The sequence below is a fragment of the Leptinotarsa decemlineata genome, unplaced genomic scaffold (assembly GCF_025532065.1).
Source record: "Leptinotarsa decemlineata unplaced genomic scaffold, Ldec_3_MD MMD2_tig00026354_RagTag_RagTag, whole genome shotgun sequence".
Lineage (NCBI taxonomy): Eukaryota > Metazoa > Arthropoda > Insecta > Coleoptera > Chrysomelidae > Leptinotarsa > Leptinotarsa decemlineata.
The window spans coordinates 6,909,657-6,925,409 of NW_027412702.1; the positions used below are offsets into that span (position 1 = coordinate 6,909,657).

The following is a 15,753-nucleotide window of genomic DNA, read 5'->3' on the forward strand; positions in this document are numbered from 1 at the left end:
GCGTGCGCTGCTTTTACGCTGGAGTTACATGAAGATAATATACTGTAAGATTGTCTATCTTGAATAGTTCTAGATAAAAGCCCGTGATAGCATATATCTACCTGTTATGTGGTAGCCACTATATGCAAAATAATGAGCCATAAATACAATTAAATTGGATACTTTTTTACAATACACATTTAAGAATTGAGCCACAAATACAATTAAATTGGATACTTTTTTTACAATGCACATTTTGGAATATCTGTCAAATTGCAGAATAATATTATTTATGGAGATTGAAGTATAATATTTTTTCCATCTAAATGAAATGACCTTTCATGTGAAAATTTCCTTTATTGTGTAATTATATATGATTTAAATGAATTTGGTGTAGATAGCTCTAAATAAAAGTTGAACAAAAAAGTATCAACAATTAAGTAACAATATTTCAATGACAAAATTATACACTTTTTAGCCCTAATGAATTAAATGATGATAAAATGCATCACGTCATATAGTATAATGGTAATGATTATTCCTATAAAATTAATCAATAAAATTAATTACGTAAACCGCAAAAAATAACAAAAAACAACTTTCCGAGGAACAAAAATTCGTATTCGTAAATTAATCAAACGTAAAGCCATTCAGATGTACCAAAACATGAGTTATTTAAAATTAATGTATGTATTAGTTATTCATTTTAGGGTAGTTATATTGAAAAACTGCAGTCACAAGCTATGATGACACAATTGACAACACCGCACATTCGTAAGTAGAGAGTCCTTCAACTTCACGCCAGAGTTTGTAAATTCCACCCATCGAGATACTGTATAAGAATACGATGTATGTACTTCGGATGGTAGGCATTTACACAATATAATAAATGAAAAAATGTGTACAAAATGGGCTCCGCTTCCGTCGATGTAAACGGCTGTTCCTATAGATGGCAGTAGGAAACATTATCTAATGTAGGTAATATAGAAATTAACCATTATTTCACAACTCAGGATTATGAACAGCGTTGCCACTTCTATCATCTTGGTTTGTTACTGGAGACGGCTATGATTAAACTATACAGCGAACATTTTCTTTCTAATAATATAGATTTTTTACATTCAATTTCACTATCCTAAATGTATAATACTTTTTTTTTCAGACAACTATCAAAATACTACAGAAATGTCTAAATCTCACTAAAATCAGTGTTACGCTGAACCATTTTTATCTGAGGAATACACTCGTTCATATTTGAAGGTTGATCAGTTTTCATTTCTCTTTACAATCACTAAGTACTGAGCAGTAAATATGATATGAAACATGAATGAGGGAAGACTGGAGAAATTATTTGGAATATAGAACCAAATAAAATAATATTTTAGTAATATAACTGAATTTCAAATAAATAAAAAAAAATCATTAGGCATCTTAAAATTACACAGTTTCACTATAGTGTTCTTTTATCACATAAACTTCCTAAATATCAATCACTAAAGTCAATTTATATCTTCATTACAAAGTCCTTTCAAACACATCATTATTATTTTAATACCGACATGTTCATATCAAAAAAGTTAAAATTCAAATAAAATTTCTCAAACGTCACCTATCAATTGAAATAATTTCAATGGATGATATGACTAATAACTTTTCTCAACTATTCATTTCAAAGTTATTCATTTCTAAAGGTTTGGGTATAACTTGAGTTTGTGGAGGACTTCGTCCAAATGAATTGAAATTACCGACATCTTTATTAGGTGTTCCAATTGGCGAATTCTGAATTTTCATTGATTTGAGTAATTGAATGTTTCTTTGAGGGCTCTTTTCTGAAATATTTTGAAATGCTATGCCAAAACCCATTTTTTCAGAAGCAGATTGGGTATTTTTAGGGGAAGCAGTCTTCTCATCAAATGGTAATTCAGGTATATTGGCATTTGAATTAGTTAAATCATAGTTTGTATTGGTGTTATTGCTCAAACTTTTGAAAGTATCACTAGGACTAGTTTGAGTATCGGAAGGAAGACTAGAAAACAGTAGGTCTTCTTGGCTGAAATAACCAGTGGCACAGGCATTTCCTAGGCCTACCACACCATTTACTTGAAACTCTGCAACATTTCTTGGCGAATGAGTAATGTTTTCTGAACACCCAGTGATTTTTGAACTCTCACTATTAAGTGGATTTTCAAATGGATTTTCTGAAGCCTCATACAGTTTATTTAAAACATGATCTTTGGTAAACTTTTCTTTCTCAATAACAATTTCAGCATTGAAAACTGGCTCAGGGCTTGAAGGACTAGCAGCAGACTGAAAATCAGAAGTTAATACTGGCCATTTTCTGTCTCGATTCAAATCTCGTTCAATAGCCAAATATTTTCTTCTGGATTTGTCCAAATTATGGAATTTGAAACGTAAACGTTTAAAGAATATCTCATCAACTATCAAATACTCCACCAATAACGCTAAAATAAAATGTGCACCTGCATAGCCCAAAAGATATAATCTGAAATTAAAGTCCTCCGGTAGAACCAACTCAAATAATCTTATTAAAAAATCTACCGGAAATAGGGTTAAATAAACTGAAACACTTGTCATGATAAGAATGCTTGTCAAAAACCCCCAGTTGGAAAAAATACTTTTACGGTATGGGTAACCTTTAGAAAAAACTATAACTAAAATAATGTACTGGAAACTTGAGATAGTAAAAAGAGTATAATTTTCTACACAAGCTACTTCTTCATCCTTAGTAGTATTTAGAGGCACATACCAAGGTTCTGATTTCAAATGTTGTAATGCTGCCTCTTGGAAAAAAACAACAAGAATAGATTGGAGGATCATGCTAAGCATTGGAGTCAAGCTGACCAAACTACTAAGTGGAGTTTCTTTTACCAATTTTCCAGGGTAAGTTTCAGTTCTGCCAAAGCAGAAAGCAAACACTGAAATCATTGCCAAATCAATATAGAGAAACTCAAAATCGGTAAGGTTAGACTCAATACTGTACAAGTGGAGTACTGTCACAAACTGACACATAGAATAAGAGGCCATGTATTTGAATATGCCAAAACTTGTGATTAGTGCTGCTCTGCCTTCTTTTATCACTTGTATAACACAATCTATGTTGGGATTTCTAGATGTGAATGGAGAAGCCACCGATGATTCCGCATCTGACAGAGAAATTCCTGTATGAGCTGCTTTGAGGGCTCCACAGTCATTGGCCCCATCTCCACACATAGCTGTAAAACAAACTTCGAATAAATTTTCAATAACATAGGTAACAAATAAATGATTATGTATATTTTGAATATATTGCTTCCCTATCATGTACTCACCATTACCTGAAATAATGAGGCACTACAAGGCTCTGTTCCAAGTTAAAAATTTTCTTGGATATTATTTATTTTGAATCCATCAATATATAAAAGAAATTCACAATTTATATACAACGCAAAACTGCCATCCAACAAAACATCAAGTGATTTTCAAAAGTTCATCAGTTCTGATATCAGCAAAATTAGATACTAGTGTCATACCAATCTCATACTTCAAAATGTCAATACAATTTTGGTAACGTTCAACTGATCTTTAGATAACACACCTTCAACACCCAAAAGGTGATATGAAGCTTCTTTTGATGGATTTGAAATATTCATTTTCCTGTTGCATCACCTGGACGATATGTGAGTTGAGAATCATGTTGTACCACTAGTTCATTTCTAACCTCAATATTGTCATCAAACAGTTGAAAATACAGCTTTCTGATCTGAAGTGTTAAGTTGACGAGAAAGATAATGCAATTTTTGCACACCCATTAGCCATAAAACTGAAAATGCATTGAATTTCCTCAAATTTTGTCAATACTTGAAAAACAGCGTTGAAATAATCACACCAGGTTCTCTCAATTCTGTTTTTTATTTTTTATTCTTCATCACTCTGTATCAATAGAAGCGGAGGAAATTAAAACAGGTTCATAAGACTTTTTTCCATAAAATATAACAAGAGATCAGACCATAAAAATAAATTCATTATTTGAAATGCCTTGCACAAAGCAACAATCAAGTTTCTGTAAACTGATAGGTAGAATTTTCATTTTTATTTCTACTCTCTGTAACATTTTAACATTTCGATGTTTCTCTGGTGCTGAATTTCGATAGCTCGATTTTTTGTGCAGTTTTTGGTGAAAACATTTATCTGCTATTTCTTTTACTTAATATTATGGAGCTTTGATTGTGAATTATGATTACGTGCGAATGTTATGAATCGAATTAATGGATTCCTACCATAGGTGTGGCATAGGACTGAATGAAATTTTATTCTGAATTCACCTCAATTTTTGTTGGGAGGGGTTCAAAACCATGACAGAGGTTTGCTTGAAGGTGAAAAGAACCTGTCAGAGGTTCCGAGGTGCAGAATAAAAAACCTAAAACACTGTAAACTATGAAATGAGATTTTTTAATTGTAAAGATATTCTTGTCGGAGTACGAAAACTACTTATAGAATTTACTAATTTATCAAAATAATTTCTGATTTACTTACCAACACAATAACCTAAACCTTGAAGTTCCTGTACAAGTTGCTGCTTCTGTTCGGGAGCCATCCTGGCAAAAATAGTACCTAAAATAATGAAAGCATGATTGACATTATTACTTCAGCTGCACTGGTTATATTTTACCTCTAGTACAAATCCTAGGTAATAAATCAGGATAATGTTCTTTGATTACTTCCCATACCTTCCCAGTCATGGCAAATCGATAATTATTCAACAGCACACTAGGCCTGCTACATCCAGTTTGAGAAACATCATTTGTCAGCGTATGAACTTGACTCTCAATGGTTTCTAAACTCACGGCGCTCGCAGAATTCGTCAGAATACTCACATCTGAAGGCATAGCTTTTGTACTGGTGAGGGTATAATAGAGGTTAGGTGGTTCGTTATCATCACAATTGACACTAATTATAGACTGATTTGCTGTCACAATATCACAGTCTTTCGCTACACTCAGAGCAGTCAAAATATTGTCACCTGTAGAAAAAAAGTTTTGAGAAAATGTATTAAAAATAAACAGAAACTTAATGTAACTATAAAAAATTGTTACGTTTAAAAAATATATATAAACATAGCAGTTCTAAATTTATCACATTAATAACACAAAAACAAATTTCAAATACAATTGTATTGAGAAATTTCCTCTTTTCAGAAGATTTTGCCAAGTCGGCAAGTTTTGGAGATGAAGTACGGTGCTTATTATGAATTTATTTTACCCCAGAGGTTCTTGTTCAATTTTTCATGTTGAATAGTAATTTGACAGAGACACTGAAGGATTCAACACTTGAAAACAGTTTTTCAATTTTTTTTCAAAGGACACAATTTTATAGGAAACTAGATAAGCTGAGCCCAACATGTTTTTGTAGTATCATATGGATTACTTAGCTGAAGGTGTAATTTCTTTGCTGGAATATTTCTCTATAAGAGTGTGTGTTGAATACTTTTGAGTTCAATAATAGTATTTTCTTCATAAAGGTAGTCTTCTGAACAAAAAGTATAATCACAAAAGTTTCTTTTTTCACATACTCTTTAGGGTTAATCACCTGAAAATCTATTGATTTTTAAATATATGGTGATGTCTGTATTTTGGACCTAGATCGAGTCTAAAAGATGACGAATGAGACTTTGCCGAAACATCATGAGTATGATCCTTGTGAGGATCAAAAACATAGAACACGAGATGAAACCACAAACAACAATTCGAAAAGATCAACCTTTGAACATTATTTTTGGCAAAGTTTCTGAATCCCTCGGTATATACATGTTTATACCTATTTTTTTAAATAATTTTCCAAGGAAATCCGCGAAAATCTCACAATAAAGTGCTACTTGAAAATATTACTATATTACAAAAATATGGAAACAGCAGAATAACTTCCAAGGAAGGCACCGTAGGAAAAAGTTTAAGAATTTTTCCATGGCTATTTTATGATGTAATCAGATTTGAGTTGGCCATTAAATCGATGGCCACAGGAATGTCAAGATGGCTTCCACGGTCAAGGTCAAGATTATGATCATGGAAGTGGTCCAGACCATATCTACTCTTTCCAAATCCATGATGGAAAATATGGATTTTTGTTCAAAAAAATTTCTTTGACGTTGCTATGCTTATCGAAGTAATGGTCAAGTTTAAATTTGGTTACACTTTTTTCTGAAAGGTTCCTTAAAAATTATTCAGCTGTTTTTATACCTTTGAGACATATAAAAACATCGTAACAACAGATTGTTTAACTTTTATTATAGAAAATACTGCATTGCCCTAGCCTATCACAAGAGTCTTGAATAAGTCACGCCATCCATGCCTAAAAAATTAGGGAGGAGCCTGTCTGGATCATAATGTATGATGTTATTTTAGTTTCGAATTTCCAAATATAAAAGATTCTGTTAAGTTACGAAATAGGTTTTGGCTTGCTTGCATCAAAAAAATTAACTGGACATCCTTTCCTATTGATACTAACATCAAATCTTTTTATGATACGAATACTTTTTAGACAGAAAATCCTTTATAAAATGTACTGATTTTTTTCAAGATAATTCAGAACTCAGATACATTCATTGCATATAAATACTCGTATACTGACAGGCAATGTGCAAATGAAGATTTACGCTATATTTTTAACTTATACAAATTCATAAACTATACAGAGCAAATTAATTAGTTCATGGAACTGGTATCTGTTTTCGATATATCATATTATTGAAAAACAAATCTCACCTGTAACCATAATGACCCTAATATCGGCATCATTTAGTTCTTGTATGCTAGGAGTTGTCTCTGGTTTTAATCTATTCTCCAAAATAATGAACCCTAGGAAGTCTAAATCTTTTTCTATGGCCTCTCTCTGCACTTTTTGCACCTTGGCATAAGACATTTTCAACTTCTTATGTGCCAATGCAATAACTCGATACCCTTCTTCAGTGTAAGACTCCAAAATATCAGAAAAATTAACAGGAACGGTGTCTGGATTAATAAAATTCAGAAGCATTTCCGGAGATCCTTTACAGTAGTATTCGAAGTGTGTACCTCCAAGACGTCTTATAATTACGCCCATTCTCTGACAATTGCTCGAAAAAGGAAACTCTTTAATAATACCAATTTCGACGTCATCGGTTATGTTCTGGTGTTCATTTGGCCGATTTTTGGGTGGCTTCAGAACTGTTGGGTAGATCATATCAAATTTGTTGTTGTCAGCTACTTCATATTCTTCCATCACCCATTTGGTGCTTTCAAACATCTGGAAAAAATGTTGACCATTTTTATACTAATGTAAAAACATAACTATTCAGTATGCACATCAAGATTGGAGAAAATTCATTTTGCCAAGCCTATTCTTTATTTATTTATTTATTAAGTAGGCAAGCCTAATATACAAAAAAAGAAAAATTACAAATTCATAAATATCTCACGACATTAACTATGTAAATATAATAACATTTTAAAGTACCTTTCAAGGAAAACCAAATATACATACATATCTATAGATTGTTAGGTTAATTTACATTAAAAAATAAAAAATTACAAATATCATAATGAGCTTCTTTAATGATGACTTCAATTGGTTTATTGAATTAGATTATTTTACAAATTGTGGTAGTTTATTAAATTCGTTTAAGCCTTTATGAAATATACTATTCATTCCAAATTTAGTGTTAGTTTTATTGATGTAAAAATTGTTATTTCTTCTCATATTGTAATCATGAACTTCCTTATTTCTCAATAAGAATTTTTGAAAGTAATTGGGTAGCAATCCTTTATGCAGCTTAAATATAAAGATCATAGTCATATATAATATACATTCTTCAACTGAAAACCAGTTTAGACACTGTAACATCGATTTAATTGCTGAGTAACGGCTACATCCCAATATTAATCGCATGCCCCGATTTTGAAGCTTTTGCAATTGCGCTATTTTTTTTTGTTTCTTGAACAATACTCAGACTATCTAATTTTAATTGTAGGGAGTCAAAACTATATAGTAACAAAACTATATAAGCTCAACATCAATTTTGAAATTATTTTAACATAAATACGAAGTTTATGGAAACCATTGACATTAGAAAGAACACATTGTCACATGCATTACAGAGGGCGCTGGCTGACTAGATGACAATATGGCTAATATACCAGTAATGTACCAGAATTTCTTATTTCTGGTGGGTGGCATGAATGCATAATTGATTTATTTTATTAGGGTTCATGAACATTCGAAAACCATTTGAAAATACAGCTAGTTTAATTCTATTTATTTAGTATCATATTTGGTTATAACTTGTACTATATCAGTTATCAAGGCAAATATTATTGTCCATTTTTATGCCTAATTCGTGGATTCGAGCGATCTTATTATTGTATATTTATTTGTTTCCTGGCTTTATTCTTAAAAAAAAGAATGAATAATTACAGATAGTTCATTTTCTGCAGTCTTGTGCTGATTTTAATTGTGCGGAAAGGCACAAGAAAACAGAAAGCGCATTGGTTTATAACCGAGTTATTTCATATAATGAGTTTATCCCAAAGGATAAAATGATGAGGAAAAAAATGGGTGAAAGTATTGAAAAGGAAGAACTACAATCCTTCTACTCTTCCAAGACTTTATAGAAATCATTTAAAAAGTGACTATAAATGAAAGGGGAACGAAAATATTGAATTTGATCACAGTTTTTTATTTCAACTTCAAGTATTCTCCACAGAAAGTATTATCTGGAGTTAATCCTGTTACTGAAAGTATGAAACAAAATTAATTAAATTTTATCATATAATTAATGGTATTATTACCTCAGAAGCTTTTGTTGGATCAATTCGAGTACAATCAATTCTGTCTATACTTGACCTCATTCAACCTTCCTCTCAAGTTTTGGAAGATTCAACAGATTACCCATGCCATCCTATAACGCTTGAATTTAGTAGCTATATTAGAAAGAGATATGTAATCATTTTTATTTTTATAATAAATTGCAGTTATACAGATTGAGGATTGTAGAATAAATTGAATATTTGAAATCATTCTTTAATCCAGTTTGCTATATTTTTTGATTTTCATAACTGTATAATAATAAATAATGCATAAAATCATAGTTTAGGTAAATATTTTGTGATCTATCGACTTTGTGTACTGATTTTAGATATAGAACTTATTTCCAAACAAGATTTTTCGTGTACATTTTATTCCATGTTGAGAATTTTTCATTAATTGAAACATTGACGGGTTCATATACACTTCCATAATTAAATTGATAATTATATGCTCTGTAATTTTTAGGATTTGGCTATGTTAAGTATTTCTATTGCTCCTATTGGTCAATCGAACAAGAAGCGGGAATAGGGGCGTGACGTCACCACCCTACCACATTCGATTCTTAATAATTAATTATGGGAAAACTAAGGTACTTAGAGTGATGAAACAAAGTGCACTGTTTTTCAATTTAAAATTTCTATCAAGTGAACTACAAACAAAAAATCATGAAACAAGCCCATTGGGTAGTTTCTAGTTTATGAGGCATATACATTGAAAAACTCAAGAATTGTTCTCACTGAAAACCACTTGTTAACGCTTTATAATGCTTTTCAGTTTAGGCTGCAATATGGACTATCTTCAATGAGAGCTGCAGAGTTTATCACTAGCAGAAATCAAATGAAAGTAGCCCTAACAGTGAAAAGTATCACATAAATAATGTTCGTGTTCCAGAAACTATAATAAAAAACGACAATCTTTTATAAAAAAATATATAAATGCTTTTAGCACGTCAGCATTCACTACGTTGTAATGAAATGAAGCATTGGCCGTTTTTCTACAAAAAATATTAAAATATTTTATAGAAGAAAATATATTTATATAATATATTTACATCTTATTTTACTTTTAATATGAATCCGCTACAAAAATGGTGAATTTCCCGCAAGAAGGAAATATCTACAGGCAGAAAAATTGTCTAACGAATGAAGGCAGTTTTGAAGACTGATAAAACCACCAACACCAATATAAAAACTTGGCAAGCAAAATTGGGTGTCTCTCACTCATATTTGCGCAGTGATTTTTGATGAAGTACTGTCTTGGTTTGTCTTCAAGCAAGGACCGCCTGCCCAGTACTGTGAATGATCAGAATAATACTCATCTATTTATCTTGTCATCTTCATGAAATTATTTTCCATCACCTTTATTGATTATATATCACCAGAAATGATTTTAAATGTTTTGTGATAGTTTTAGTATTGCCTAGGTCATTGCCAAGTGGTAAATAGCAGACAATTTGAACATTTAATTTGATGATTTTCAACAGTATTCAAAGATTTACTAGTGACAGATGTATTGATTTGTTTTTGAAAATGATTACCATTCACAAGAAATCAAAATGAATAACGAATTAAATTAATAAATGGACCTTTTTGAGGACTTCTCATGAATATGGCAAAAATGAATTCATTCCAAACTTTACGTGGGCAATATATAAAAATTGAAAAAAATATAACATAGAAATGAAAAATGATACCAAGATGAGAAATGTGTTTCTGAATTATTTCAGTAGTTGAATATTCCAACAACCGCATTCTGCAAATTTCATAACATTCATTATATAGTTCCATCAGTTTTTGTTTCAATGACGAAAAAACTGTAACTGTATTGACTACCTCTTTAGTCAGAGCCTATTGAAGCCACTAAACTCATGAATGTTAGAGGTGCAGTTTTCCTTTGTCTCAGATTTGAAATCTATGAGAAATAAAATCTGTTTTAAAATCTGTTTTTCCGTTAATCAGCTGTCGCCTATACACGAACGACAACTCTCAGAAGTTGAGAAACTTGTGCGAGCTAAGGACTAACGAGGTCTTACCTTTTAACGTGTGATTCCTAACAAGTGATTCCTAACACACATGAATGATATATAGAAATATTTGGATAAGCTAATAAAAAAAGAGAAAAAATATCGAACAATGTAAAAAATAAACAATGAATAAAAAAATCAATAAAACATAAAAGAACGATAAATTATTGTGACCTGAAATGGAAATAAATTAATAAATGGGTTGAATAATATGTGAAATGTTAATATTATACAAGTAATACAAAATTTAAAGAAATTATTAAAATGCAAAAAATAAAAATGACTTCAAACCAAGCTATTTTGTGAAGTTTCCATTGTGGAGTCTAACAATTAGAATGCCGTGAGGTAGTTTGATTTAAAATGTTTTTTCCTAATTTTTATTCTCATTTTTTGAACATTTCATAATTTCTCCATATTCATTTGTTTTTCAACTATGTTTATTATTCACATTTCACCTATTGTTTAACCCATTCATCAATTCATTACTATTTCAGGTTACAATGATTTGTATTCTTTAAAATATAGATTTTAAAACTGTTGACCCTTTCTGGATAGCGGAAATCTGAACCTCTAAGATTCAAGAAACACCCAACCACTTTCAAATAGAATGCATTATGTTAACAACATACCTTCAAATCCAATGGATCTCCAACTATCTGTTTATCGATTATAGTCAATGAATGACAAGAAACTAGACCAAAAAGCAAAACGTCATAGGGAAGCGTTTCAACATTTGTCACGGCTGATTTAAAATGTTTATTATTAGCTGGAACAACACACTGCATATCCAATCCATCTTCTGTTAGAGTTCCTGTCTGAAAATATATTCAATTAAAAGGAAAACCCTTCAATAAAACTAACTAAATTTTTGGAAAAAGGAAATACCAACCTTATCGAAACACACACAATTGATGGAACCAGATACATTTATACTTCTAGGTGAAATGCAATAAATCTGTTTCTTTTTCAATCTACTTTGAGCATAAAACATTCCCACAGTCATGGCGGCTGGTAGGGCAGGTGGTACTACCACTGTTATCAGATCCAGAGCTTCAAGAGTTAGCTGAAAGCCACCTACACGCCTCATGATCTGAAAAAAATTGAGCATTATAACATTTTTTCAATTGGAAGGCATATATATATATATATATATATATATATATATATATATATATATATATATTTGTTCATTGCATATTGGTGAGCCCGGTATATGAACGGGGCGTTGGTCCACCCAGCACTTCCCGAATATATTTAGGTATATACTTTTCGGAATACTCTTCAGTGGTATGATTTTATTAATAGGCCCATCAGAGGGGTAGATTTTTTCTGAAAATAAAAATTTTACATATCCTTTAAACCTTTGTCAGCCCCATGCTGTTGGTCAGCCCATAGTTATACAAATCGCTATATGAAGAGCATCTTGGTCAGCCCTACAATGCTGCCACATCGAAGGGCTGACCAGGAACGCGATCCATTTCAGTGTATCATTGGATTTCATCGTGAGGGTATCAAGTGTTTTTAAAATCCTGGCAAATCCAGTTTTTCAGAGGTAAACTATGTGTTAGTTTACCGGAAAAAATATATTAGGAAAAGAAAAAGATGCCGTTACTATTGACTATTTATGTTTCATATAGTTTCTGTATTATGTATGATTGATTACTTGTTTATTTTGTGGTAATTCATGATCACTTTAATGAAATGAATAAAAACACTTTTGTCTAAGTACCACTAGTTGATTTTATGTATACGACCAGTTTCGGGTTTGACCCCGCATTATTAAGTATTTTTTCAATACTTCAAATCAAATCAAAAATCTTTATTTCCGTAGACCTAGGGACGGCATGGAAAAAGTCACATAACTCAGTACGATTACAATGAGGTCACAATCATAAAACAACATAATTATATGATATATTACATAACATTCAGACCATAAAAGGGGTACAAAAATTAAAATTTAAAATTCCAAATCAGACTGAAAAAATTCATCAAGCGAATAAAATACCTTTTCACATAATACTTTCCGAACTTTTTGTTTAGAGAGCTTTACACTAGTTATTTTTTAATGGATATTGGGAGCTTGTTGTATAGTTTTTTTGACATGATATGAGATCCATTAGTCACCTTGGCTAACTTATGACTAGGAATTAAAATGTTATAGTTTTTTCTCAGGGTGAAGCCCGAAAGAAGACATGTATCATCTCTTTTCTAAAACTTAGAGCAATTTGATTTAACGTAGATTACGCAATTAAAAATATACATGCAAGTAACAGTTAATATATTCAACTTTGCAAATAGTGCTTTACAGGAATCGAGTTTTTTTTTAAAACAAATTGTTCTAATATTTTTTTTCTGGAAAATTAATAAGACACTGATTCTATTGCAGTTGCCAAAACAAATAATACAGTAATTGAGGGCAGAGTAAATATATGCATAATAGTAACTTTTAAGAATTTCAATAGACACAAAATTACGCAGATTCCATATAACGAAACAATGTGTCGCTAATTTCTTCAGTATGAAATCAACATGATGATTCCAATTGAGTTGGGAATCAATAAAAACTCCTAAAATTTTTTTATAGTTTACCTGTTCAATATTTTTAATCTCAGACCTAACCAATACACTACAATCAGTTTCCTGAATTGTAAAGAAAATGGTGTTGGTTTTAAGATTATTTAGAATCAAGCCATTCTTAGAACAATAATTTTGCATGTTGAATACAGCATCATTTGCTCTTACTGACAATGTTTCACATTCCGAACCACTGACAGTAAAAGATGTGTCATCAGCAAATTGTATAGAGCACTGTGGATGATTAATTTTTGAAAGGTCATTAACAAATAAAATAAATAGTGTAGGCCCCAAAACACTACCTTGGGGCACACCTGTAACAACGTTTCGAAATTCAGAGAAAAATGACCCAGTCTGAAACCTAACTTTAACAACCTGTGTACGACCAGTTGAATAGGTTTCAATCCATTTCAGACTTGGACCACAAACGCCCATGCCAAACAGTTCATCAAGAAGAAGACCATGATGACTGATATCAAACGCTCGTGTCAAGTCGAAAAGAACACTAAGTGATTTTTCATCGTTGTCGAAGTTTGATAATACATGATTATGTAGAGAAAGGATGGCATCCTGGGTTGACAAGCCCACTTGAAACCCATATTGGTTGTCAGATACGATATTGTATTTATTTAAAAAGGACACAAGTTTTGATATGATTTTTCAAATATTTTCGAAAATGGAGATAGTAAAGCAATACCTCTGTAGTTCGACATTACATGCTTATCGCTTTTTTTATAGACTGGGACGACCATTGCTTGCTTAAGTCGGGAAGGAAAAATACCTTCAGAGAAAGATAAATTGATTAGATAAATCAGAGGTTCCATTATTTTCAAAGCAGCCTTCATTAAAACATTGCCTGGCAATTCATCAACCCCACTGGAATTTTTCGAACATGCAAATTTAATTATTTCCACGAGTTCAGTTTCATCTATTGGATAGAGGAAAAGACTCTCAGTTTTTACACAACGATTTTCAATGCCACCAGGTGCAGTATTTTTTACTAATGACTCCACTGAATCGACAAAATAACTACTAAATGCTTGAGAAATGCCGGGACCATCGTCAACAAGTACACCATCGCCAATGTCTTAGATGAATCGTTTATAATAGTATTTTTCCTGATGATGGACCAGGCAGCTTCAGATTTATGTTGAGCCTTGAGGAATTGATTATTAAAGTATTGACTTTTTGAGAGCACAATTTTTTGTCTATGATTTTTTAAGAGTTGCTTATATTGACCCAATAAATGTACATTGGTTTGGCTCTTGTTCAAATTATAAATATCTCTGAGTAATATACCTTCTTCAACGATATCCTTAGTAATCCATGGTTTGTGTCTACTTGAATTTTGATTTTGTTTAATTTTTTGAAACTGTTTAGGAAAGGATATATCAAAAGCTTGAAGAAAAACATCATGAAAATGGGAAAATTTAGTATCGAAGTCAAATTCAGTGAAGTATAGAAAATTGCACTTTTCATCCGATAATAAATTTATGAAATGAAGGATATTATGATCATCAAAATTTCTCTTCAAAAAATAATGGTATATATCAGCGGCGACGAAATTTATAGGTAAGGTAATATTTGGTAATGGGGTCAAACCCGAAAACGGTCATATAAATAAAATCAAATATAGGTAATTAGACAAAAGTGTTTTTATTCATTTCATTAAAGTTTCAGTATTCCTACGAAATCTGCAATTGTTTGACACGCGTTTACTATTTTGGCGCGAAACTCTTTGAGAACCGTTACGATCTTTGCAATGGTCCTAATGCTATTTTGTTAATTGGCTTGCCAATATTTTGGTATACTTAGAGAATAATTAGAGAATATATAGGTATATGACGATTACAAATAAATATCATAGAATCTACTTAATTTTAAGTAATTCACTGTTTTCCAATTCCTAACTCAAATGAAATATTATTTTCCTGTGTTTTCATTTTTAGTTCGAATGGATGTTCCAAATTTGGTATATCGATTTGATGTGAATGTGTGTAGAAAGTAGCAAGTATTAGAATAAATATGATACTTCACGGAAGCTCATCAATTTTTTTTTATCAAATAGACGTTACAGTTTGTTCAGGACTGTTGTATTAAATATTCATTATGCATGTATTTCTTCAAGCATTACGATATCCATTTATCACTAGTGAATAATGAAATCATTACAGAAAAGCAAGTAGGCAAGTTCGTTGAATATGTCAATTCCATCCACCCGTCAATAAAATTTACCACTGAGAGGAAGGTAAATAATTCATTAAATTACCTTGACTCAACCATTACAAAAAATAACAATGAACATGAATTTGCAATTTTCCACAAACCATCTTACA

General features: G+C 31.3%; 1 protein-coding gene across 5 annotated transcripts in view; it reads right to left on the reverse strand.

The window, feature by feature from the left end:
- Positions 1–316: 316 nt before the first annotated feature.
- Positions 317–15,753, reverse strand: part of LOC111514832 (polyamine-transporting ATPase 13A3) — a 53,336-nt gene continuing 37,899 nt past the window's right edge. For all 5 annotated transcript variants that reach the window (XM_074184523.1, XM_074184520.1, XM_074184521.1 and 2 more), the window contains 6 exons: positions 11,730–11,930; positions 11,470–11,655; positions 6,738–7,257; positions 4,649–4,999; positions 4,513–4,590; positions 317–3,212 (listed from right to left, as the gene is read on the reverse strand). In XM_074184523.1, coding sequence (XP_074040624.1) covers positions 1,636–3,212; positions 4,513–4,590; positions 4,649–4,999; positions 6,738–7,257; positions 11,470–11,655; positions 11,730–11,930 — 2,913 coding nt within the window. In that variant the 3' untranslated portion in view covers positions 317–1,635. The remainder of the gene's footprint in view (positions 3,213–4,512; positions 4,591–4,648; positions 5,000–6,737; positions 7,258–11,469; positions 11,656–11,729; positions 11,931–15,753) is intronic.